General features: G+C 36.8%; 2 protein-coding genes and 1 long non-coding RNA gene across 4 annotated transcripts; 2 read left to right on the top strand and 1 right to left on the bottom strand.

The window, feature by feature from the left end:
- The first annotated feature begins 5025 nt into the window (after positions 1 to 5025).
- LOC116171047 (coelomocyte uptake defective protein 15-like) lies at positions 5026 to 7783 on the top strand. The gene is made up of 6 exons (XM_031487694.1): positions 5026 to 5225; positions 5276 to 5456; positions 6393 to 6507; positions 7182 to 7405; positions 7457 to 7619; positions 7676 to 7783. The coding sequence occupies exons 1-6, from the start codon at positions 5167 to 5169 to the stop codon at positions 7714 to 7716; spliced, it is 783 nt and encodes a 260-aa protein (XP_031343554.1). The 5' UTR covers positions 5026 to 5166; the 3' UTR covers positions 7717 to 7783.
- Positions 7741 to 25583, bottom strand: LOC116171045 (tripartite motif-containing protein 45-like). 2 transcript variants are annotated; one of them, XM_031487690.1, is made up of 7 exons: positions 25435 to 25583; positions 20622 to 20968; positions 15773 to 16038; positions 15527 to 15727; positions 14799 to 15402; positions 8093 to 8340; positions 7741 to 8046 (listed from the first exon to the last, which is right to left on the bottom strand). In XM_031487690.1, the coding sequence occupies exons 2-7, from the start codon at positions 20956 to 20958 to the stop codon at positions 7792 to 7794; spliced, it is 1911 nt and encodes a 636-aa protein (XP_031343550.1). In that variant the 5' UTR covers positions 20959 to 20968; positions 25435 to 25583; the 3' UTR covers positions 7741 to 7791. The 2 variants fall into 2 exon arrangements, with proteins under 2 accessions (XP_031343550.1, XP_031343553.1); XM_031487693.1 differs by having other exon boundaries at positions 7827 to 8046; positions 8137 to 8340.
- On the top strand, positions 11019 to 12094 carry LOC116171048. Its single transcript, XR_004145361.1, has 2 exons — positions 11019 to 11399; positions 11700 to 12094. It is a non-coding gene; the product is annotated as an uncharacterized LOC116171048 (long non-coding RNA).
- Positions 25584 to 26737: the final 1154 nt, after the last annotated feature.

Below are 26737 nucleotides of genomic sequence, written 5' to 3'. Positions count from 1 at the left end.
TGTAACCTGTGCATCTTTATTCTTTAGAGACATTCTATAGAATGTCTCCATGATACAAAACCAAATCCTGTCAGCTCGTCATAATTTTCAGCTCTATGGTTTCCCAGGAAACACTGAACGGGAAACCATGGACTATTGCCTTAAAACTGTTCCAGGATTTTTTTCCTCTTTGCTAAGTAACCGCGGAAAAATATCACCCTCCATTTTTCTTTTTTTTTTAGGGAAAACAAAGATTCCAGCTTTAATTTTCGCCCCTGAAAGCTTTCAATCAAATCGCTGTAACTTTTGTAAAAGCAAATATTTTCGATGTCTTAATCGCACTTTTTATTTATTTTTGCTTATTATAGTCAGAATATATATTGTGTAAATCCCATGCGCAAAAAATTCTTTTTTTGTTGACCGGTCGACCATTTTTTTTAAATTTATCGATTGACTATCTATTAATCGATAATTATCGATAAGTTATCGATTAACCATTGAGAACAAATTTCAAACGTCAGAATTTAAAAGAAAAGAGGTTAACGACCTTTTTATTTTGTATCAAAATTGCCAGGTGTGACGTGTGATCCTAGATCAGGGGTCGGCAACCTGCGGCTCTTTTGATACCTATAAAGTTGCGGCTCTCCGTATTTATCTAAAGAAATTAGTTCATTTGTTCGAAATTCGCCTTTTTAATTAATCTTATTTTGTATCAAAAGTATACTTGCAGCAAATAATTATCTAATTTTTGACACTTGTTTACTTTCTGGTATTCTTTTGTTTTTTTTATTATAGCCAGCCTACTCCGATGTATAAACACGTAATTAATTAATGAAGAGGTACTTTTGTGAAAAATATTGAATAACCTAAACACTGCGGAGTTTAAGCACAGGGCACCCCTTATAAACATTTAAGAGAAGACAAAAGCGAATAGCGAAATAAAATAGTGGTAGTTCCATTTGAAAAAGAATAGTTATAGCACTTTGAACAAACGGCATTGAAACAACCAAATATTCAGGATGTTCTATTTAAAAAGATCAGTTATTAATTGACATCGTAAAAATGGAACACCCTGTACATTCAAAAATAATTTCTGTAGATCCGCAACCACCAATATTTTTACCAGGTATCTATCAGCTATGTAGGAAAAACCGACGGACTGTTGCAGGACCCTGTATATAGCCAAAAACTATAATATTGAATCAAAAATTATTTGTGGCTCTTTAAGAATTGGGAAATTTTGTAAATTGTAATTTTTAGCTCTTCCGTTTCAATAGGTTGCCGGCCCCTGTCCTAGGTAGTTTAACCGGTGGCAACCTCAGAGGAATAAATAAATTTATTTATTTATTCCTCTGAGGTGGCAACGGTTTAACCGACACACACAAAAATTAAGAATAGATAGGTAGGTACATTTAATTTCTGTTACAGTGATCAAGGATGCCTGCGTATTTTTTGCTTTCCTGTTCAAATGTAATTCAATCTTCCTTAAGGAATGTTAAGTAAGGTCACGATTCATGAAAGGAAGAATGTTTATCTTACGTCATTCAACATCCTGTGTGCCACATAAATGCCTTATAAGTACGTTTCTTGGGTATCTAGAATTCTGTATACAACAATTACAAATCGAGATAGTGGGTTCATTACAGATTCCTGTATAATAATTAACAAAGGTAAAAAACTGACATTATTATTCATCTTTCTCGATGGTAGAGACATCTACGTCTTGTAATTTAAACTATTGAAAACAGTCACATATCCTGCCATTTAACCTGCGCTTCTGATAGTTATAAATTCAATGCTATAACTAGACTGCGCCTAACGTATCTAAGGTGTTGTCGACACAGTATGCAACACACAATGCACCGCGGGGCAAAAATCGCTGAGATGATATGCAATATAATGAAATAAGCTGTTATTTTAGATGTTCCGTTCATTAATCATTCTCGTGATTAGCTCGAATTAGTGAACAGATAAATTTCTGTTGAGAATAAACCAATAAACTTAAGTTAGCTTGTGCCTATCAACATGTACTCTGTCGATAAATTTTGAAATAATATGCTGATTTTCAACGGATAAAAGTTTAAAGGGCCAATGGATCAGAGCCATTCGAAGAGAAAAATTTACTCTCACCATAGTGCATTTGCGGGGAATGAAGCCGATTTTAGAAAGGTACCTACGAAGGTGTTAAACAATATTGCAATACCGAGCGTTTTCGACTTTCCCATCCACTTAAAATACCGTAGAACTATTATTCCACATCCTTTACCAGCAAGACAACGGCAATACCTATTTGCCTATTAGGTATAGACGTAACTAAGTACTTACTGGTACTAAGTATATTTCAGGTTTTGTTACAAGAAAAATAGCCAAGTCTGTTAAATGTTCCATATGTGCAGATGCGATATTCGCATCAGAGAGCCATTCAAAGCTTTTAACTAGAAAAAATCGTGGAGGATTGTTGCTCGTATCAAGCGATGCATTAAAAATTTGCCAAATTGCTGAAAGTGTGTTTAGGTTTTTCATTTAATCCACACCACAACGCGTTGTAAACAAAATGGTTATCAGCAGTCTAAGAAAAATAAATAACAGCTACAGCCCATTTGGGTTTTTGGATAGGCATATATTGAATCAAAATCCGCTAAATAATCATATCTTACTACTTACATCTTTAGTTTTAAGAGTATATTTTCCCATACGTGTTCACCACCAAAATACACATATAAATCAAATTAGGACTAGAGTAAGGCAGTTATATACCAATTTAGTTCAAATAAAATACCAGTAAATTCGATTAAAACAGTTAACAGCTATATGTTATCTTTTTTTGCTACTAAAATTTAGAATAAACATGGCTAAAGCAAGCTGCAGAACGTACGTCTGCCCCGCGATGAACAGTTGGTTGCCTATCCTATCTTGACAACAGGCGTTTATAGTAAAATCTACGTTACGCGCGGTCTAGTTATAACAAGTCTCTGTACCTACCTATTCGATTCATATATATAATATATATATGATTCGATTGTGGACTTTTGACATGTGTCCGTTACTAGGTCCGTTATCTATAAATTTCTCAACTTTACTCTAAGCCTGGAGCAAAGATAGTTTTTGCCTGGAAGAATTTGAATGCTGCTTGTAATATACAGGGTGATTCCTATAGTACCTGCCACCGTTTGGGAGCGTATAGGGGGTGCCTAGGGGAGTATTTTGATATAGGACACTTGGGGTCGGAAATCTAAAATAAGGGCGCCAGAACCAAATTTATCTTCTGGAATTTCACGCCTGTATGTAGGCAACCCAACCGACCGACGTTTCGCGCGGAGCGATGCAGAGCGAGTTAGCGCGAGGAAGCGACATGGAAGGGAAGGAGGGAAAACGACAGTCAAAAGCAATAACGTTTACAAGTGTTCAACGTGGCCACCGTTGTTCTCAATGCACTTCCTACATCTAGCCAACTATTATTATACTATTGCCATAGTGTTTATTCACTTGATACGCGTCGTTGCAGACGGGATTTCGTGGGTTTAAACAAAATTCTGATCAAGTGTCAGCCACACATCGCCGCCTGAGATCGCTCCGTGTGCACCGCCGGCCGTTTGGGTTGCCTACCTACAGGCGCGAAATTCCAGAAGGTAAATTTGGCTCTGGCACCCTTATTTTAGATTTCCGACCCCAAGTGTCCTATATCAAAATACTCCCCTACGCACCACCTACACGCTCCCAAACGGTGGCAGGTACTATAGGAATCACCCTGTATACATCGGCCAGCACAGAATATCCGCGGCGAATATACAGTGATATTTATTAAGAAGTAGACATAGGGATTTAAGTGTGTTATTTTCCCCTATGTCTACCTTTTAATGAACAGTAACAATATTCAAATTAATTAATATGACCACTAGATCTTTATTTGTTTGAGGAAGGTATTTTGTATGCATAAAATTAGGCATCCTTCAGAAGAAATATTGTCATTTAAAAGTAGAAATAGGAAAAAACAATACACGTAAATCCCAACCCTATGTCTACTTCTTAATAAATTTCAGTGTATATGTCATATATTATGGACTTCGAATTATTATAGCACAGATTAGAGTGTTTAAATCTGTGATTATATAGTGTCTAAGAGTTCCTTAGCAACAGAATTGGAGGAATGGTTGGCCCGAAATGGCGAGAAATGTACCGCAGTTATTATCGGAGTGATTTTGAATAAACTGGAAGCGTGTATTTGTGCAATTATGTCGTTCATTTTCCTTATACTCAAGACTCCTATACCTATTGGTTAAAGATTTGAAAAACTGCCATGCAGAAAATGTGGCAAATTGTAAATTCGACATTGTATGCAGATATGGTGAAATCGACTTGTAATGAAGTGAAGGTGGGGCAAATGAATGTTAAGAGTGGGCAGCTTTTCGCGCCGCAAACGAAAATTATATGACATTTCAAGGTCAACGAGGTATAAGAGAAAAGTTATAAAATTCACCTACCTACTATACTACTCCTACTAGAATAGTACCTATGATATGCGGCACACATGTGGACACAATGCACAATGTGGAACGAATGGGGAGATTTTATTTTGCCTTTATTTTCTTTTAATTTATCTTTGCATATTTTTATTTTAAAAGGTCGGCCCGATCTTGCCACCCCGAACGGGCCTGTTATGACCTATCTTTTGATATCAAATTTGACTGACTGATTTTATGTAATAACTATTTACCACTTATTACTCGAGAAATCAGCATCCACCCTTAAATCATACATTGTCAATAGGTATAGGCATTGAATTTATAATAAATTCAATGGTATAGGTACCTAAATGATCTAAGCATCCACCACATTCTTGTAATTGGGTGTTAAAACGAAATAGTCTCTTTTACTAAAGGTTTGATTTTTATGAATGTGTACTGCGTACTGTATTATCCGTCAATATGTTGTACGACAATGCATAATATAGTTTGTGTCTACAGAATACCTTGCACCCCATGGAACCCTTTTTCTGTCGCCGCCCATGCTTATTTCGTGTTTAGTTATGAATCAGCTGTTCAAAGTTTCAAACATAACCTCCGGCTGGTTTTTGACTTGCATTGTTTATCATTATTTACTTTTTGCTATATTTTCTGTCTTTTGCAACAAGTGATGTAATTGAGGCAACTGCCTCTTTTTAGCTATTATTAAGCGGCCAAAAATGTAATGGTAATTGTCATGATGAAACTATTACTTATATGCTTTATTATTGTAGTTTCAGTTTGGTATGTTCCGCTTTCTTCATTAAATTCTTTTAAATTGTTCTATTTTGTAGTTTCACGTCGACTGAAGTAAATGAAGCGAAGGTCAATTGTACCGAGCTTAACAACAATTTGGCAAATGCAATTGCATCGTTCTCTAAGTGTGCGATTACTTATTCCAGACCGATTAAGCTTTGTGAGCAATGCGTTAATGAGTACATAGACGTTTCGAATGGTTATCAAAACATGTCGGCGGTAAATTGAAATTTATTTCAATAGCTCTATTCCGAGTATGCAATTATAGACATTACGTGCAAGTTATACTCCTGACACATTGTATCTTCACGTTTTCTTAGATGTCTACTCAAGTTGGTCTCGGTCTCATGAACTATTTATAAGGAAATGCTTTGGGGGTTTGATCTAGGAAAGTACTGGTACTCTCTGGCTGTGCAAACGGTAGTTTCCCAAAAGAAAGTGCCAACAGGGCATTTTTTAAATTATTAAATTGTATTGAGATCTTCCTCTGTGTTGCAATATGGTTGCAATATACATTGCCATCAAAATGAGATAATGCTTGACAATCCTGTCATATCTCTTTCGAGTTCGAGCCAAAGAATTCCTCAGATCTAGTACCTACCAGATAGTGTAAGATCACTGAATATGTTATTTACTCTTTGGTGTAGAGAAGGAACTTGGTCTTGTCTGTTTTTTACAAATTAGGACAACCCTAGTAAATTGTTTTTAATTGACACATCTATCTGTCACTCAGCTCTAATTGAGGCATAGGTACCTACATGTGACATTTAGTGCTAACTGTCTAACACATCAACAATTAGCTCTAATTGAGAGACAAATCTGCTAGTTAATTGACACACTCAATGTATGCTCGCTGTATGTAATTTTGAGTCACATTAATTATTGTGAATGTTTAGTATTGAGGTGCATGTGCCAAAACCAATATGCAATTAAGACTTTGCGCAGCCAAGAGAATAAGTCAGTAACTTATTCTGAGTAATTTGATAACATTTTTTAAAATCATAATTTTTGCTTTGTGTATAATCCCAGATTTAAATATACTAAATTTCACGATTAAATTTAGAGTACTATACCTAGATAATAAAATTGTTTGCAAAACGTAAATTTCAATTTGGTATATTTCCTTTTTACTTATTTACTTTTTAATACTTTTAGTCTAAGGATGAAGATGGAGTGTGTCTGGATGGTTACATTCATCTCGATAACTTGGAAATATTAGAAACTCTGTATGGTAATGCTAATGAATTATGGAACAGAGCAAACTGTGATAGTAAGTATTCATTTTTTTTAACATATAATCACGCGTTCAAAAAGACACCTAACGCTGGTCACTGGTCTACATTATAAAAAATCTAAAGAAATATTAATTACTCAAACTACACTTATTTAAACAACCCAAATAAAGAATTTTCCCAAATGGAGTAAGTCATTATTTTGGACTTGTTGCCTGGGGGCTTCAAGCGCCTACTTTTCTTTACCATAGTCACTTTACACCTTAAAAAATAACAAAAGATTAATTTTGAGGGTGTCTTTTTTATTTGATTTATTTGTGATTTTATTTTATTTTTGTTTATTTATTTTTTTCATTTTATTTTTTTATTATTTAAAAGTTGGTATTTGACGTTCAATCGTAACCCAATGTTTGAACATTGAAGAACGCGAAATAATTTCAGTTTTAATTACAAGAATCGAAATAGAGGTAAAAGGGAACTACTGTGTTTTGGGGTTGTTCTGGACAGTTGCGTAAACGTTTTAAATAGACTAGGCGAGGGAGGTTGGATTTTTCATATATTTCCCATCCATTTAATTATTGACTGACTTCTCCCATTTATACTTCGTCGAATTCCGTCGCTTATTAAATGTTTCCACGCCATAGGTTCAAATTCAAATAATATAGATTCAAAAGAAAAGAGAACATGGACATTAACAGATCTCAACTTACAGAGTGCTTTCAAATGGACAACGGCACATTAACAAACGTTTCATCTGTCGAAACAACAACCTTTAATGTATTATTTACTAACTTGACCGACTGTATCAAACAGCCTGATGTCAACGCAACTACAGTGTGCCAGAATTGTGCGAAGCAATACAATGAATTGAACAAGTTCTACATTGCGATCAGTTATGAAAACAGAGGAGGTGTTTGTATGGATGTCGTCGATGTGGTATGCTTTTAGATTATTAAAATTTGTCACTTTTACATGTGTTTAATTTAGATGAACGGAACTAGAGGATATTGGAGTAGTAATTGCTGCAAATTTAGACATAGAAATGAACTTGGTTTTATTATATCTACTGTTTTTATTTCGTTACTTACAATTTTATTTTATATTTTAACCAAAGTTTGCTCACAGAAGAGGGCTCCAGTTATACTCAAACGTAAGTAGAACAATATTGGTACCTATACAATAACAATAATTTAAACTTTGTTGTAGAAACTAGGTTCTCAGGATCTTTTTGCAACAGTGCCAGTTGATTTAAGTTGTGATATAGTTAAATATTCGAAATGTTTATAATTGAAATAAATATGTTTTTGAAAACAATATAATATTTACAATGTAAATTGGTAATGTGTAGAACTTGCGCGAACACACTCAGAATGTTCTAAAGCATTTCCACAGCAAGACCAGTGCCTTCGACCGGGGTGTCCATCGTGCCCATGACCACAACCTCTGTATCCACCCGGCATTTTTCCCCCACAACCACACGTTGCCTCCTTACTCCCACCACTTGAGCAGAATGTGCAACAGTGAAATGTACCATGATGTGGCCTTAATGTTCTGACCACTATCGGAAATGGATTGTCCTACGAAAGATTTATTATGTAAAAGTTATATCATATTAAAACCTACCTTAATTGGTTGGCCTTTTATCAATACTGATAGAAGTAGTTTCCCTGCCACATCCGGTGTGAACTTGAGGTTGTAAGTACCATTGCGGTTGTCTTCTACTTTTACTTGCACTGATCTGGAAATACCTGCATCGCGATGCCTTAGGTCTGCAATTACAGTCTCGCCGCCTCGTTGCAGTGGTTCATTACTGCTGTCGTATGTTTCTAATGTAACTTCCATTTTTTTTCCTATCCTTATATTTTCTAAACCTACAAAGTAGTTTTTGTTAGTACGTAAGGAAGAATTGAAAATGTTGATATTGAGTCATACAAAAATTATTTCGATTTCGCGTTGTATTTCAACATAGGGAAATTTACATTTGTACCACTTTATGTACGGAAAGTGAACTAAAGTAAGTCTGGCGATAAGCATCAAGAACGTGTTGGGGAAGCACGCGGTGTAGCCATGACGTCTTTGGTCCTAAAATTGCGTCGGTTTCGTTCTGACGCTGCCGGAATGCCGGTTTACTATTGGTGAAAATGGAACGCTGGTCGTGGTCGTTGCGTTCCGTCTTGTTTGCAGTACAGTCGAGCTTACCTAAATACAACCGACACGAAAAAATTGAAGAGATTACTGCTTGACTTTGCTCGCAAGAACGTATCTACCATATTTCTGCGGTTAATGTTATTGAACGGCGAATTTTAATCGCGCGATTGTGAAGGCATTTTCATTTTAATCGTTTTTAGCTAAAAGTTAGTGGATCCTCCTTGTGCTCCATCTCTCTCGACGCGCTACGTTTCTATGACAGGAAACCGCCAGTGCGCATTCAAGCATAAGTGTTTTGCCCGTTTGCACCGACAAATTTAAGCCGAGCTTAGCTTAAAATCCATGGCAACCATTGTCTCAATAATCGTTGCCATGGATTTTAAGCTACGCTTAAGCTAAGCTCCGCTTAAATTTGTCGGTGCAAAGGGCCATTTTATCCGCATGTACAAGTGGAATTAAAGTTTCTTCGCAATTAATACTTACATTAGTTACATTTTAAGAATTTCGGTTAGGCAACACATTTTGCAACTGAAACAATAGCACTATGGGAAAAAAGAAACGCCTTGTATAAGCAATTGTGAAAAGTCATAAACTTTGACTGTTCAAAATTGCCAAAAAAAGTCGGTCGCGGCAAGGCGTAGGTAGTAGGTAACTGGTTTTCGATGGCTTCAGCAAAGTGCACGCGTACAGGATTTCTCAATGTTTATTTGTTTTGTTTTGAAGAGTAATTGCAGATAGAAATCATTTTATTCTTTCTCGTACCTACTAACCATGGTACAATCTACTAACCTAAATTTCTAAATAATATTCTCGGAAGCAAACTTTATTTCAGGTCACGCCGTTGTTATGGGTTAAAATTTTCACTATCGTTCGTATTTACGGTGATGGTTTCTAAACCGGAAATTATCCTGTTTAGCTGATGGTCACCAAAAACTTTTCCTTCCAACTGTTTTTGCTCTGTTTGATTATTATAGAGTGCTACACTAATAAAAACAGTAAGTATGTGATAAATTACATGTAGTCGTTGAAATAACTGCGCTGACTGTTTCATGTTAATTCTTAACACTTTATAAAATTCACGCTACGGGTCAACGCACGGTGGTTGACTTAACAGAGTACTGGTGGCTCACGCGTACAGAGGGTGGTTCAAATTCGTTCGTGTCAATGGAATCTCCGTAACGGTAAGATATACAGCGTGGTGTTAAGCGCTTCTGAGGTAGATAAAAGCAGAAGCAGGTTGCTTTCGGAGTCTTCTCGAAAAGTCTAGAGAGTATATTATATTTCACAGAAAGAATGAGTCACATCCGCTTTCATTCATTTATGGACTTGATGACGCCTTGGTATCGCTCTAGAAGATTCGCCACACTATGACTACGAATGCGTCAATTTAATTTAAATTCTTACCTTTAAGATAGTGTAAATACACCGATCTGCGTAATATATAACCATTGAATAACGAAATCAGATCACTCAACACGGAATAACTATCAGTAGTCATAGCATTGCGTTCTTTCTTGTATTTGAAACGCGATCATATTCTTAACAGAAGCTTTCCCAGCTTCAGAGGTACTTAAAACTATGTCACATACAACTAACTCTCTTAGTGGCATATGTAACGGGAGCCCTTTAACGTATTTCTGTGCTTAATTCGCGTAGAGTCGCGACCTGCAGATTACCGTGAGGTTATAAGTAAACTACCTGTAAAATTAGCACAGGGTGATTGGATATATTGGCGAGGCACTCGAATGATCGAGAGTGTATTTTTTTTACGGAGAAAGTTTGTGCGTCTACGGTAGCGAAGTTTTAGGCCCGGTTCACACGTTGCCGCACGCGCGTGTGTAATTACAGTACCGCAGCGGCGCCGTATGTTTAAAAACCGGACGTGTGCACCGGGCCTAAGTAGGTACGTGTAAATTAAGAGGGTGAAATTGGGAATTGAGGTTTTTGGTGATCCTCATTTATACGAGATAATTGACGGTTTAGAAAATATTACGTTAAATACCTAGGGTCAATACAGTTGAAATGCGAAATAGCGGATGTTGTTATACTTGAAAACTTAAAAAAAGTCAAATTATATAAATAATACACATAGAGATAATGAAACTGATGCAGTCATTATATTAAAATCAACCCCTTCGTTGGCGATGTTTGTTACATCACGTTAATTTTAAAATTGCTTACACTGTTAGAGTACCTACCTATGCTTGAATTTAACAGTGAGTAGCGTGGTAAAAGGAATGTAATATGTTGTACATAATTAATACCGGAAAATAACTGATCGATTTATAAGAAAATATTACTTGATTACTTTAATCGTGCAATTATGTTTTTTAAATAGGTACCTACATTGAAAAAACAAGCCAATAAAATTTCAAGTATATAAGTAGGTACGATTAATACCTAGTAAAAACATTAAAGAATAATTAAATGACGGTTAATTCCCGTCCTGTAAACAAAATTTTATGGAAGTGATAAACAAGATTGATGCCAAGTTCCGAAAGGTGTCCTACGTGTCTGGTATCAGGGTAAACACGAGAAGCGGTCATTAGTGCTTTTCTATAAATTTTGGCTTCGGTCTCATTCATGTTACTGTATTCTATATTAAGTATTAGGAAAGGTATAGGTAACGGGGTGATCGTCTATTCGTATCACAGTAAAATGTCGGGACAAGTATCTGATGCCAAGCCAATTTTGACAAGGATTTCTGTAGTTCCAAAAAATTCGTCCCATCTTAGTGATTCACCAACCTTGATGGGTGCTGCGTATTCTACTACGCCTGTAGGTAAGAACAATACTTTGCTTAGATGTGTAGTTTATTATTGGTTCATTTTATTTTGAAACAATTTGTTTCATTTTGGGTACGTAATTTTGAGAAGAAAACAAATATTGCAGAAACGCACCAGAAGAGGAGCCTAAATCACCCCCGCAATAAATTCTTAAGGAATTAAAATGTGCATCCTCAATCAAGTGGCCACTTGTTTCAAAGTCTGCCAATCAGAGAAAACTTTATGTCCGTCACAGTTTCCCTATAAGAACAAGAGGCAAACAACGCACACTTTTGACTATATTTCTCGTATTTCAGGTACAAAAATGGTATATGAAAGAGCCGTCATAATGAATTTGCGCAACTCTCCAATCTCAAACACGCCGCCGAATTGGAAAATTCCGCAATCAATAGCAATAAATCATGGATCTTTGCAGTGTATTGAAAAGAAACATAGTCCGTCTAAAAGAATTTGCGCCGAGAAGAGAAATGCGGACTTTTTCGGTCAATTTGCAGACGATGCCGAACAATTCGACATGGAAATGTAGTTATTTAATTTTTTATAAATCAAGTGCAATAGGCCATGTTGGTGTCATAGATGGCTTTCTAACATTTTATAACCACCTTGTATTTTTACAAATTTTTATAGGCTTTTAAACGGTTAGCATTAATTATAAAGTGTGAATACCAAACATGATCATGTCATTTGTCAACGATGATTTCATGAAGCTTCCCCCTACCCACTCCATTACCAAATTTCCCGAAGCTACCCCTACCCACTCCCGTTAATTTGTGGGTACTTAATTTTGTACGCAGGGTCAAAATCTACTTGGGATTGTAATTAATTTAACCCCACAACTTCAATCACAAAAAAACAAAAGTGGAAACTGTTAGATTTCACAGCGCCACCCGCCATATCGGACAAATTTCCTGGAAATTTGAAAATTTCTCCGATAGGTATTATCGCATGATTATGTTGTTGTGCGCGGGTGCACCATCCTGTTGAAACCAGCAGTTTCCATTTTTTGTGTACATTTTTTGTGTAGGTACATCGTTGTATCGTAATAAAAAATGCTTTTTTACGAGTCACATAAGAAATAAAGTTGATGATGGACATTGCTATACTTATCGGGAAAATTAGTAACTAAAAATTTTAAAAATGATGATTAACCAAAGTGATCAGGTGGATATGTTTGGTTTCCGTTGTGATATTTATGCAATATCGTACACCAATAGCTGATTAATACCACGATGGTTTAAAGTAACATACAATGAAAACTGCAAATCGAATGCACACCAGAGGCAGGCGTCACAGGCAGCCTTCAAGTTTTGTTGCTTTATGAAGAGATACCCCCATGAATTATTTCCTGAAACGTTGTTTCGGAAAGTAAAACGTACGTAACTTTTACATTCGATGACCATTTATTGGTGCCCAGTGTAATTTTTGAAATTGAGAGAGAGGAGGAGGGTGGTTAGTAAACTAGTAAACACAAATTTTACTTATCATGTTATTCAAGTGCGAAGCCTCAACGAAAGGAATTAATTTATATTAACCACCGCTATCTTCCTAGATCCACTATCGTTTAGGTATAATTCCTTAGCCATTTGGTGGTGACCATGGAAAGTAAGTCGAGATGAATCTAAAGGCCATCAGAGGTCCGCGTCTTCATTGTTTTGTGTTGTCACATTTCACTTTCAGATTTGCCAAAGATCAACGATCCCTTTCGTTGCGGTGCCCCGTTTATTCTAAGCTAGGGAATTATTGTCGTATCTTATTTCACTTCCAAGGTCAATAGGCACATGTTTGTGTTGTCATATGTCATGGAGATTGCCATGTAGGGATATTCTGACTCAATTCCAATAAGGGTTAATTCGGGTGTCGATATCTGGTTCTCCTCTTTACGAGGAATTTCAAAACTAAATAGACATCTCTACAGGTTAGCAATATGATGATCTCCAAAATTGTCAAAGGTCATCAAAGGTTGCTCGTTCAAAGTCCAAAGGTTGGTCGCCGTTCAAAGTCCAAAGTTTGCACGCCGCTCAAAGTCCAAAGGTTGGTCACCGTTCGAGACTCCCATATGTGGTGTCATATTTCATTTTCACGTTATCAAATTTCAATAACCAGGTCCTTGCGGTGTCATATATTCCATCTTGAAGATCATCAAAGGTCAATGTATCCATTGTGTGGTGTCATATTTCATTTTCGAGGTCAATGACTGGTTCAAGGTACTTAGATTTAGTAGCTTGCATCCCATAATGGGCATGTAATACTTTCTAGTCTAAACCCGAATCCAAACCCCATGATGAACGCGAATTGAACCGACACGTGAACACCAATCGAACCCATAAACGGAACGCAAATCGTTCACGTTTGAGTTCTCGTTCACGTTTTGGTTCGCGTTCGCGTTCATAAATCTATAAGTATCTGGGCGAATGACGATGTCTTGTTTAAATTCACTGGACACAGACTTCTTGAAATGTTTCACCTCGACTTATTTTTCAAGGTCACAGCCACGAGGCAGGTGAACTCCACTTTGACCTACTTTCCACGGTCACCACCAGGTGTCGAGATACCGTCTGAATAATTATTATACCGGGTGATTCATTAGAAGTGAGGACAATTTGAATTTCCCGCAAATCAAAAAAATTATGAAGTTGGCACTAACTGATGATCATTTATTTAATTGCAGTGGTGTATCATCATGCTTTCAGTAAATCGTTTACTTATTTATAATCTACAAATACCGCTTCTGTTTTACCACAAATTATAAACTAACACTAGTCACGTTTCTTACATATTTTAGTGCATCAACTCTAAAAATTGTTCAAAATGGAAAAAGTAATAAACCGCAAATGGCACACAACATTTAACGGCGACACTGGTTTCTTAAATGACAGTCATGACAGAACCAATGGACAGAACAAAATTACTAACGAAATTCAAACCGTCAATTTAATAATGCAAAAAACACTAAAACCTTACGCGCGAAATTCAAACGATCATCACTTCTAATGAATCGCCCGGTAGATGTGGTGATGAACAGAAACTGGAAAATAGAACACCGCAGTCTAAGTAGTAAACCTTGTATCAAATTCAAAACGCCGAGAACGAAAATGCGTGTTTGAAGTTATAAATATCTGACCCTAGAAATATTACACAATTAGTGGAAAAAATCCTAGGCCGATAAAAATCGAGCGTTTCAATGTCATTGACAAAGTATTTGGCTCTAAATTATAACCGAAAGGTCTACTGCTCACATTTGTGTACGTTGCTGTCAAAATACGGAATTTCAGCCTTGAGATGTGAGATTATTGGTGACAGAGCTATTTATGTACTAGTAAATTTCAAGAAAACGTCGGAAACATAAATTTCAGAAAAAAGCGTCGCGAGTAATTAAGTAAAAAAAGTCTACCTACCTTCAAGTTGCAGTACGCAATTTTGGGGTGAGACGGTTTGCGTTGTAATAACACCATATATTGGACACAAGTCCTCACTCACATCTTTTGCTATTTCATCGGGTAGGAACTGTAAGTTATCAGGTACTTTCCAATTGTGAGACAGCTCTAATTCACTGTACCTTTCCAGTCTTTTCAATAGCGTTCTTACGAAGCTCAATAATTCGACATCAGTGCCTTCGGTTAATAAATCGTCAGTGAAAATGACAACTTCCTTCGCATCTCTTAGCCTTCTTTGTATTTCGGCCTGTTGCACAGCGATACAATCCAAGTTTTCTCGTTGGGCGTCTTGTATTTGATCACATAATCTTTGGCGATGTCTTTCTATCTCGCTGAGATACACATCCATATATCTTTCCACTTCCTGTTTAACCCGATCGCATCTGCTTTGAATGCGTTTCGAATCCCCCTGCAGACGTGTGGATAACTCAATCGTTTCCTTGGCGATGTTTCGCACTCGCTCCAATGCCTTTCTCATTGTGACCGTAAAGGATTTTGCAGCACGTGATGCCAACTCGCACATGTGTCCCTTGTGAGAGGCGGATGTACAATCTCTACAAATCACCTGTAAAAGGATATTTTTAAATGGATGGCAGCAATTTAACATTGAGACGGTAGTTAAGGCGTGTTGCATATGTTTGAATTTGAGGATAATTCCATCGAACACGTGCCCAAATGTAAAAATGTACCTGACAGCACGTCGAACAAAACACTTCCAACTCTCGATCTGGATGTTCAGAGCACATGATTTGTCGCCGGACTCGACTAATACCTCTTTTACGAGCGTCATCCAAGTGCAAAATTTCATGTTTTGAGCATTTCTGCCGAGCACTAGCTTCTGCACATGTATCGCACAAGTTGTACGCGCAGTTCGTACATCTGTAAATTGCCTAAAATATAACGATCAAGCTGAGGAAAACGTTTCAACACCTTACAAGAACGTCGTTCAGGCAAAAATCGCAGAGAAGCTGTGTCGATGAGGAGTTGAGCGTTGCGAGTATCATTCGGTGTTGTATGAGGTAATGTAACGGCAATCCTCTTACACCTTCGGGAGGCAAGGGTGACGGAATTCCGCACATACGACATATTAACCTTGTCCTATTGTCGCGTGTGACCTCGCATTTGTCGCTACCATAGCCGGAACCCTCGGAATCAGGATCTTGTCTTGTATTTAACTCCTCTGTTTGAACGTTGATAGTGGCTGAAACGAACAATTTAATTAGTTCAATTTATGAGAGAGTTTCAGATATGCACCAATGGATCAAATTATTTCTTTGATCGCCCATAGGTTTCGGTATGTATCCACCCTATCGCTTCATGTATAACGAGAGGACCAGCCTAGACGATTGATTACGCCAGTTTGTTTCGAGAGGGGGTCAATGTAATGATACCCTCTTCAGCAGCCCACATTATTGAACTGCATTACTTCCACTCCGCATTTTACTTTGAAGATAAGCACCAGACTAAACCATAGCAGTTTATTATTGGGGAGACTTTAATGTTATAATGAATCTGAATCTAGCACGCTAGATGTAGAAGCTACTGGCTACTACTTTCTTATTTCTTACGGGCCCCATATTGGCATTTTTACGGATAGAGATAGAGAACAAAAAAAAGAAATTCATTTGAATGCATCATAGCCATGCTGATTCAGCAAGATCTAGCCTATAGCTTCTACATCTAGCGTGCTATGAACATTCTGATATTAGCTTAGATTCTCCGAAAAAAAGTGTCCATAGTAGGCGCTAACGGGAATCGTCCATTCCCGATTTCAGATTCAGTGTTTTGGTCATATGTCAATTATTTTTCAAAGAAAATATTTCAGAAATTTCACAGATTTGCCCCCATTTAACCTACACTGTATCTCTCACCGTTACGGAGGTCCCAATCCTGGGCCACGAATTTGAAATACAAAAGACCAAAAGACAACATTTGGGAAATACCTAATTCTACAGTAAAATCTTGGAAAAATAGCATAACCTCTTAAGAAATTTAAGTTGGAATGTTACGCGCACACCCTTACCAACTTAAAAGTTATCCTGAAATGTGTCATAAGCTCACATTTCGACCAAATTATGTGGACTTTGTATTAAGAGTGTGGAAAATTAGGGCTTCTCTCGCAAATTTTGTTGTTGAAAACGCTTAATTAAGGTACCCGCTCTACTTTCTAGCCATTTTTATCAATTTCATGATCGTACCTGGGAGGCTTAGGCCCGATTGTACAATGTCAGGTTAAACTTCAGTTTGGTTTAACCCTGGGTTTAACTGACAGATCTGAGAAATACCAACTTGTGAAATATTAGCAAATCAAATCCTTTAACCCGCAATTCAACTATAAACTGAAGTTTAAACTGACATTATACAACCGGACCTTAATAAGGTCACGCAACCTTTAGATTCGCTGAAACACGAGTCGGTTACATTTACATGTTTGTATGTTAGATTTCATTGATTAAACTATAAAAAAAACTTGATGTACGTTAGTTAAAATTGATGACTTTTATTATTTTTGGAAAACCACTTCTGAATTTCAGTGTAAATATTACGTAATAACGTAAATAAAATAAATTAGATATATCCCCATCACCTCCTTTTGATGTAATGATGTGGAACAATTTATAAACAAGTAAAAAGGTTTTGGTCCTAACGCGAAAAACGCATTTTCCATTAATTAATCAGTGTACTTCCCTAAAGGTCGTAGCTATGTGCGCTATGCTTTCATTACTAGAGGCATATTATGGTTAAAATTTTAAAGAAATATCTTCATAAGTAAGAAAGTTGGCACTGACTGTGCAGTTGATATTGCGCATCCGCATGCGCACATTAATCTGATGTTTACAATATGCTATAAGTTTGCTAAAAGCATCTTTGGTTAAAATGTCAAAGAAACATCTCGATAAATAAGAAAATTGGCCTTGCGCAGTCTGCGCATGAGGGGGGGCTGCGATTCTGGCGAAAAAAATTGAGAATGCGGCTCGTGACAGTCGTGGATTGGTCCCGATGAGTAAGACTTTTTGGGACGTTCCAGCAGTACTCTAGATCTCTGTTGCACGAAACATTTACAGAATAATTCGAACATCGGAAATGGCCTGGGAGATTGGTGTCAAAACCGCTGGAGCTTCAACTTGGGTGGGCCGTCCCTCAATAGGTACCTAAGTCTCAACATTGGCGTTAGAAAGAGCAAGCGCGCGAGGGAGCATGCGGAAGACCTTTTCGAAGCAGGCATTATTCGCCTCCCCACCTGCATCGAAAGGGCTGGCTATTATGTAGAAAAATATTATATATACAGGGTGTCGCATTTTCGACATTTTTCTAGGATATCTCCGTAATTGTTAGTGCTATTAAAAAAGTATTATAGACATCTGTCTTTCTTTTGGGCCAAACTTAAAATGGTAAAATCAAAAAATTGTCAATTTCAGAATGACGCTGTTTCTAGTTAACAGAGATCCCTAAATATGTTTCTTACAAAAGTTTCTGTATAATGATTGTTGAATAATCATTGTTTTCAAAATAAGTTTACGGGATCAGGTAAAAAAAGTTATTGGACCTTAGGTCATTTTCTTAAACGGAACACCCTATATATTTTAATTTAAAATATGGGATATTAAATTATCTTTTTAAAAATATAACACCAGGAATGATATTCAAAACATTCAAACTAATTAAAAACGTGAAATAAAAAGGTAGAAATGATTCAATTAAAAAATATGTTTGAATTTTTATTTTGTAAAATGTTTAATCTTGAATTGTTCATTGTTATTATTTAGCAAAGAGAATGTAATATGCTATCTTTTTAGATTACAGGGTGTTCCATTCAAAAAATTTAGAGCGAGCGAATATTTCCGAATTTTAATTCTACCATTTTAAGTTTGGCCCAAAAAGCACATGACGCCTATATTACTTTTTTATAGCACTAACAATCACATCGAAAAATACAAAGAAAATAAAGCTTCGTTTTGCATTCGGTAGCGTAAAAATCTTGACGATTAGTGTGCGCATGCGCAGAATACGCAATGTTAACTTTCTTATTTGTAGAGATTTTTTTTGAAATTTTAACTAAAGGTGCTTCAAGTAAAAACAAGCATATCGCATATTGTAAAAATCAGATGTGCGCATGGCAAACTGCGGAATCCTATCTTACTTACTTATGGAGATATTTTTTTAAGATTTTAACCAAAGATTCTTCTAGTTAAGGCTAACGTATCTCATATATTTTAAATATTAGATGTGCGCAGGCGCAGACTGCGCAGTGCTAAGTTTTTTATTTATAAGAATATCTATACCATAACTTATTTTGCTTTGTACACATAAATAGTCCACTACATGACTTTTCGGGAAGTTCCTTTTATCATTGTTTGATATTGTTAATCAGCAGAATTTCAACTCAGTGATTTTTTCATCGACAGAGATGTACCTAATGTACCTAAAGGTTTTCATGGCGAAACGTGATAGACTGACTGGACTAGCTTTTCATGTCGATTGTAACAAATCAAGTCTGGATTCTATATCGTTTCTCGGTTGACCTGAGAAAACCAGTTCTTTTTATAGATTTTGAAATCAAGGATAAATCGTTTTTCGGTTGATTTTGGACGCACTTGCTTGATTAAAAAATTGATTTTAGGTTTTTGATGTAGTTGGGCTATTATAATGATTATTTTTGTTCTGCTAACCATTGTGGGTTAATCTAAGACAATTCGTTTTAAGCAGAGTTAAAGCGCTATTTGATAGATTTCGCAGACCAGGCTCCTGGACGCCTTATCATAGCCGGTTATAATTCGCATCTTACGAGCGGAGTGTCGGAGGAGGGTACTCACAAAGGGTAACTAGGATGTCTGAAAGAAATACATCCATTGGTGAAAACTTTAAGCGCGAATATCTCGAAAACGGTATGTCGGAGGAAAGTACTCATAAAGGCAAAATGAATCGTCTGGACAAGACATATCTATTCGGTGATGTCAAAAGCTTCAGTGCAAATATACGCAGAACGGATTGTCGGAGAAGGTACTCCCAAAGGGCGGTTGAGATGAGATGGCCATGTAAACACTTAAAGGAGAAAAAGGAAAAATGCAATATTGCGGAGAATTTCTAAGGGCTTAATTCTCTTTGCATTATATAGCGTAGATTTTGAATGTGTGCCAGACGACCTTTACATGTTTATGTGTAAAGAGCCTCCTCTCCATTAGTCATCTATCAACAAGCTAAACATCGATAAATTTAGCATGCTACTACCGCATATAACCTAATTATTTAGTAAGGTATGTCGGTTTAAAAAATGCGCTTTGTCTGCACAAGAATTATGCACAATTTATACATAAAAAATACGCTAAAGCTATTCGTATTAGGGTGAAATGCAGTAGTTTTAAATAGATATTGAGTCTATTCTCTATTTGCAAGTCAGTACGTCCTAAAGTGGTCATTGGTGCAAAGACAGCGCCAGTGGTAGCTTTCGAAAGCATTTCATTGCGAGGGTCTTTTTACAAAATATGGTGGTGAAACATATCTCCCACACCATGAAAGATATTTGAGTAACTATTACCCATAAGACTGATGAAGGAATGCAACCAAACTTGAGATTGGTTCAACTGGCCCGGAAGTATTATTGCAGGTAGAAAATTTGTAATGTCTCTCAGGAGGTTGCCTCTTAGTCTTCCACTTCCTCTATTATTCCAGTTATAATAATGGTTCCTACTTAAAATAAAGTTCAAATTTAGATAGACCCAAATTATTTAGAAATATATACTTTTCCGTCAAGGCAAAGATTCGGATTGGCATCTAAATACTCACTTTCGGATTCGACCTCGACTCCACCTTTAATTTTCTCCATAGTTTCCAAGCATTTCGTACAAAACGTATGCAGACAGGGTAAAACGCGAGGTTCCTCAAAGAAATGTTTACAAAACGGACACCTAAACTTGTTATCATCCTGCTTGTATCCGCACATGCTCTTAGTTCTAGATGACGACGTTTCCATTTTTTTGGACGTATGCTGCGGTGCCGAATTCGAACGATCGTGGGAAATTTTGGGCGCCTCCAATGAACGACGCTTCATTGCACCGACTTCTTGGCTCCGACGTCTCGAGAAACTTCCAAAAATATATGAAATATGATCGACTTCCATCATGACTCCCAATCTGAAACAGTAAAATATTACTATTTTAATAACAAACATAATTTGAAACGATGATTAAAGCTCACGCGTTGTGATTGTTGCTTTAGTTTTATTTATGCGTGCTTCTGTAGCGCAATTCGAGCTTTGAAAATAAAACTATAGAATGCCGAATAGTGGGTAATAAATACGCATGGATAATTTCTCCACTTAAGTTCTTAAAATAACTGTAGTACAAGATATATGAATAACTTGCATTTCTTTGGGGTGAGGTTAACGCTCGCGCCTTTTTTCACGTTTACTACAATGAGATTAATGCCTAAAGTGCTAAAAAAGTCCAAGACGCGAGAGTTTACGTTGATTTGCACATCCGCATGTTAAAGCGTGAAGGATTTAACATCTGTATTCTGAACTTGGCCCTATTAGCTACCCCAGTTAAACATCTCTATATATAGAAATAATCACAAAAGTTATGACTTGCCAGAAACGATCTAAATACGTTTGAGAACCCCCCTATTTTCTAACTTCGTTTGTTCGAGAAGTCGATTTCTGCATCAATAGTCAAAACCAAGCCGAAAAAATTTAAGGGTTTGTTGTTGGATAAGTCACGGCGTATGCGGCTATTAATTGTTAAAGGTTTCAAGTACCAATTTCGCAAAAATAACTCTGACTAATATGAATATAGTGCAAAAGCAAAATGGTTAGTGTTTAAAAATAGATCAATTTTATGCTTTCTCACTTGAACGATTTACTAAACTTGCTAATTTCTGCACGACTGTACACATGTCAATAACTAACTGCACATGTCTTTATTATAGGGCTACACGCAATATGAATTTTGTTCTACTGTGGTTTTACCTCAGGTTCACAAACAATCAACTACTAGGACCATAAGTTTAAGAAGCAACATGATACTAGAATAAGATTGTGAAAAATTATTCCACCTTAAAAAATGCGTAACATAAAAAAGTCAACACTTGGACCTGAAGGTAACACCTACTAAAGCATTTTAAGAGAGAACCTTATCCATCCAAAAGATTCCTCTTCAGGGCTCTCAAAGGATTTTAAAGGAGTTTCCAACAAACCTCAATGATCCTCACTAAGAGGTGTATTCGTGAAGTTTTAGGATCTTCAAGAGCATGAAAGGCTTTTAAGACTGTTTAAAAGTCTTTAGAACGTTTAAGAACTTTTAAGAAACTTTATTGGTCATTAGTGGTTAACAATGCTTTCACAAGTCACCAAATCTCTTCTCTCCCTGAGGTTCTAATGGTCGCCACAGCCTCTCAGTAGCCTGTATAGCCTGTAAGAGCTTTTGAGAATCCTAACTTAACAATCGCTAAGAACTTAGAAAGAGCCTTATCATATACATGATTTTGAAGTCAGGGACACTTAATGGCGAATGGACAGCCAGGAATTTCCGACAGCAGCTCCATCCTAATCTCCTGATAATATTCGAAAAATCTCCAAATTTTGAGAAAAAAATCGTTGGGGTACGAGATTCTGTAAAGTTATCTTCAAAATCTCAAGCTTTTCGCCGAAATTTCGGAATGTTTGGTATTCATCAGTATCCTAAAAATTGTAGGATCTTTTATTAATGAATTTATGAAAATTTTCACCCAACAATTGATTGTGAAATTATACGATTCCTAAAATTTTTGCCCACATTCTGATATAGAGGATTATGATCGAATTCAGCTCTAAAATGCGTCTTAAATGCGTGGGAAAGCGATTTCAAGGGTTCTGGGACTTACCAAATCCTAACGTTCTCATGTGTTCTAATTTATAACAGCTAATTATGGAAGCAAATCAAATCATTCTTCCATCGTCATTCTATTTTTTTGTTAGATAAATGTTCCGATTGAATTTGTTTATCTACTTATTAGGCATTGATCAACTTATATCCACCCACCTTGGGTAGTTTGCACAACGTAATGATTAATCGATTATCTATATTTGTACAGCCTCTAAAGTGAAGTCCTACGTTTAAATTGACACGGTAGAGCTCTTACAATTTCATTATAAAAGGTTACCTTCATAAATTCTTCCTTTTGCTTATAGTGCCGATATACCTTTCCGCCCACTTCCGGTTTCATGGGAAATGGCCCAGGTTTTGAATCTTTAAATAGAACACACCCTGTATATTTTTGCATTTTTGGATTTCTGTGACAATTATTCTGAATCATTCTGAACCTTTTCAAAAGGTTTTATGCCTACTGGATTTTTTTAGAGCCATTTTTAATATTGCATCTACATAGGTGGCCATGATCCGACCCAAACTAATCTAAGGACCTTAAGTGATCGCAAAAAAATTACAATCGCAAAGTTTTAGTGGCTAATATGAGAGATCGAAATAAAACAATTTGTCAAAATTACATTTTCGTGTCTAACTAGTATTTTCAAATGGTAATCCTTTTTTGACAAGCACCCAAGTACCATTCCGGACAACGAAAAGGAAACCTGGGAAGAGGTATCTCAATACGGTCCAGTTCTAAAGGCGTATTGACCTCAGTGGGATTTGTTACGGCTAGAAGATGATATTCTGAAGAGGATTCGAGAAAATGATGATGGCACGTCCACCATGGTGCAGTTAGTGATACTGCAGAGCAAGAAATCTGAAATATTACGACAAATGCACGATGCATATCGGGAGGGCGTCTAGGAGTGACGAAAACGCTGGTTAAGGTACGTAAACGCTTCTACTGGGTGAATTGCAAACAAAATGTGAAGGAATGGTGCAGAAATGCGCATTTTATGGGTAGTCCATTTGAAAGAAAAGTCATTGATATCGCAGGCCTCTTTCCGGAGATTTTAGAAACAAATACATCTTGGTGGCCATGGACTATATGACAGCAAATTGACAGAAGCATATGCGCCACAATATCAAAAAGTGGCAACCGTGGTAGACGTTCCTGGTAAAAGAACTTTGTAGCAGATTTTGAGTACCCCTGGAACTATACACTCTGACCATGGACGAAATTTCGAATGGGCGTAATTCAAAAGCCTGCCTCAGTTATTGGACATTTGCAAGACGAGAACCACTGTTTTACACTCACAGTCAGACGGGATGGTCGAACGCGATTCCGTGAGGAATCTAAAGATTTGTTTGAAGCACCAGCGGAATTACCTTCAACGTCCCGAGGTGGATAAGATGTGTTTTCTGCAGGAGCAGGGACGGTTTCTTTATTATCTGGCAACAAAAAACCGGTCTTGTGACCGTTTTTGGAATGCTCTACAAAACTTGAAACGACAACTACATATTCATGGCGTTACAATGATGGTAATTCCGAAGATCGGATGTGGTTTTGATAGGCAGGACTGGCGTATCGTGCGCAGTATTCCGGGGCACCTGGGTGAAAATATTGGTCTGTCGCCCCAGAGGAACCCCTCAACCTACTCGTAAGACGGTGGATACCCTTTTCTTCAAAAATGGATGATGCACGAGGGGCTCTTCGTGCAAGTACCGCCATCAAGTTCGTCCAATGGAACAATAGTTGCCTGGGACTGTGTCTGCGCTACCACCGTCGTCCGTATTGCGAGAAGCAACAGTTTTAAGAGTGGGGAGAAGCCTGTGTAGCGAATATTGCAGAAAACGAAGGGTGTGGCGAAATCTTTCCGAGAAATATGACGTGCTTATTTGAGAACATATAAGCAAATCGATTTATGATTCAAGACAGTTCCACTTTCAACGCCGAAGTAATAAATAGTTCGCGCTGTTATAAATTGTGTCTTCGTGAGTGACAAATGATATTTTAACTGTTATAAATCAATTCTTTTCAAGACTGTTATAAATTTACACGTCATTAAATTTACATTACAATATCATTGCATTGTTGGTGTTTTTGTTTGATTTTTTGAAAGTTGTCAGTTTTTCTTTTGGGAGGATGCAAACAGTCAAGCGACTTCTTTTGATGGGGAGGATTTAGATTTTCCGGTTTTGCTCGAATAGACATTTGAATATTATACTCATCGAAAACGCTAGTAATGCTTATATACATACTATATAATGTGTATATATACTTTATATTGTATATAATAGAGTTCCACGAATAAAAGTCTGGAATGTTGCCGTTTCCCGAACTAATTTTTATTATAGGTATATAAAACGTATAAAAAGTGCGTTAGTATCGCATTTCTTTCTTTATTTAAATAAAAGAAGGTAAAGTTACTTTTATAAATATAAAACAAATTGGCAATTTTAACCTATGGCATAGGTCTTTGCCCTAATAACAATGCCAGTAGGTATTGCTACGCCAGTATGCAATTAATAACAAAAAAAAAACTAAATTTATCCATTAGACTACTTGGGCTGCAGGTACGTAAAATCATCAGGTGTTAGCGAAACGTCTATTTACAGTACTGACCGTTTGCAAATAACTTCCGTATTCATTTCAAGGCGGTATGTATTATTAGCAAATTGGCAAGAATTGAGTTAAAAATTAAACTAAAAATTACACAACAGCACCAGGTTTTATTTATAAAAAAAATTCTTACCAAACAAATTAAAAAAGAACCCCCAAACCAGCGCACTAATTAGATGGTATGTACGTGTAGTAGACGTCACGTTAGGTTTAATCGACGACGCCACGTTCAATACCGACGCCGCGCCGGTTCAAAGCAGACTGATTTTAGTTAGCGTATGTTTACAGTCGTCCCCATTGAAGTTATAATTAAGTGATTTGTATGGCATTTACCTTATTGTAGTCAGTTTTGTTACGAGACGGGCCCGCCTATTGGAATCTTGAAAATTGGCAATGAATAGTAAATGACAAGTACAACAATCGCAAGGAATGGCACAAAGTCAAAGTACGTGCCGTTTGCAGATTTTACATGCATTTACTAAATGAGCGATGGTATAAAATAAAGGCAATTACACTTTGATTACATCAGGCATGTTTTAATTTGTTTTATGTGAAAGGGTTGAGGCTCATCATCAGCGCGTTCTATACGCTGTATAAATAAACTGCATACCAATATAGACAACGAGCGACAAGGCCACTTCCCGTTGACGAGTATTGACCAAAATTGAATCATTCCTTGACCATTGTCTACCTATTACTGAAAACAGAACTGGAAAATTCGAAAGCGTTCGCGAGTTATCATGTACACAAACGGACGGACGGACAGAAAGGCAAAAATCATGAATTCGCTTTTTGTCGGCCGTTAATATCGAATACACTACTAGCTAGATATTTACCGTAAAGACTCACAATCTGAATATATTTTGGATTGCGATATATTAACATATCTACGGTAATAAAAACTTCCGTTAAAAACTCGTAATTTCGTAGTCACTTCCGTTAGGCCCTCAACATAGCCCCTAATTTTTAATTTCTATGACCAAGTCGTGTAGGCGTTGAAAAGTGTTAGCAATTTATTAAATATCACCGCGTATCATGTTTTTAACTAATTTCAATGATTTAACCATTTGGTACATTCAATTTCGCATTAATCCTTTTCCCCACTGACTGCTTTATATCACTACGACTTTAATTGTAGAGTAAAGTAAAACGCGAACACAACCCCTATTTAATAAACTTTTTTTGGGGTACAGGGTAATGGGTATCCGTTTTTCGTACTAATCACACATCGCTTTGGAAGCATTGACGAAATGTTACATGGCAATCGTTCCGCCTTTTGAGAATAACCTCATTCGCCACTACTCCGTTCTGGAGATACTTGCACTTAAAGTTTTGACATCATCAAGGGATATGTTCCTTCCAGACTTTCCAATAACCGTTTGTGAGTATGCTCCTTAAACTTCCGTTCCGTTTCCGAGATATGAGGAATTATAACC

Source organism: Photinus pyralis, unplaced genomic scaffold (assembly GCF_008802855.1).
Source record: "Photinus pyralis isolate 1611_PpyrPB1 unplaced genomic scaffold, Ppyr1.3 Ppyr1.4_LG5, whole genome shotgun sequence".
In the NCBI taxonomy this organism is placed as follows: domain Eukaryota; kingdom Metazoa; phylum Arthropoda; class Insecta; order Coleoptera; family Lampyridae; genus Photinus; species Photinus pyralis.
Note: the sequence above shows the minus strand (reverse complement) of the source record. Positions and strands in the feature narration are given on the sequence as shown.

Excerpts from the sequence above, each read along its gene's own strand:
- LOC116171047 (XM_031487694.1), top strand. The coding sequence starts at position 5,167 with ATGGTAATTGTCATGATGAAACTATTACTTATATGCTTTATTATTGTA. Across the intron at positions 5,226-5,275 it reads ATTATTGTAGTTTCAGTTTG|TTTCACGTCGACTGAAGTAA; the intron begins GTATGTTCCGCT and ends TCTATTTTGTAG. Across the intron at positions 7,406-7,456 it reads GTATGGATGTCGTCGATGTG|ATGAACGGAACTAGAGGATA; the intron begins GTATGCTTTTAG and ends TGTTTAATTTAG.
- LOC116171045 (XM_031487690.1), bottom strand. The coding sequence starts at position 20,958 with ATGATGGAAGTCGATCATATTTCATATATTTTTGGAAGTTTCTCGAGA. Across the intron at positions 16,039-20,621 it reads AGTCGAGGTCGAATCCGAAA|CCACTATCAACGTTCAAACA; the intron begins GTGAGTATTTAG and ends TGTTCGTTTCAG. Across the intron at positions 15,403-15,526 it reads TTTGTTCGACGTGCTGTCAG|GTGATTTGTAGAGATTGTAC; the intron begins GTACATTTTTAC and ends ATCCTTTTACAG.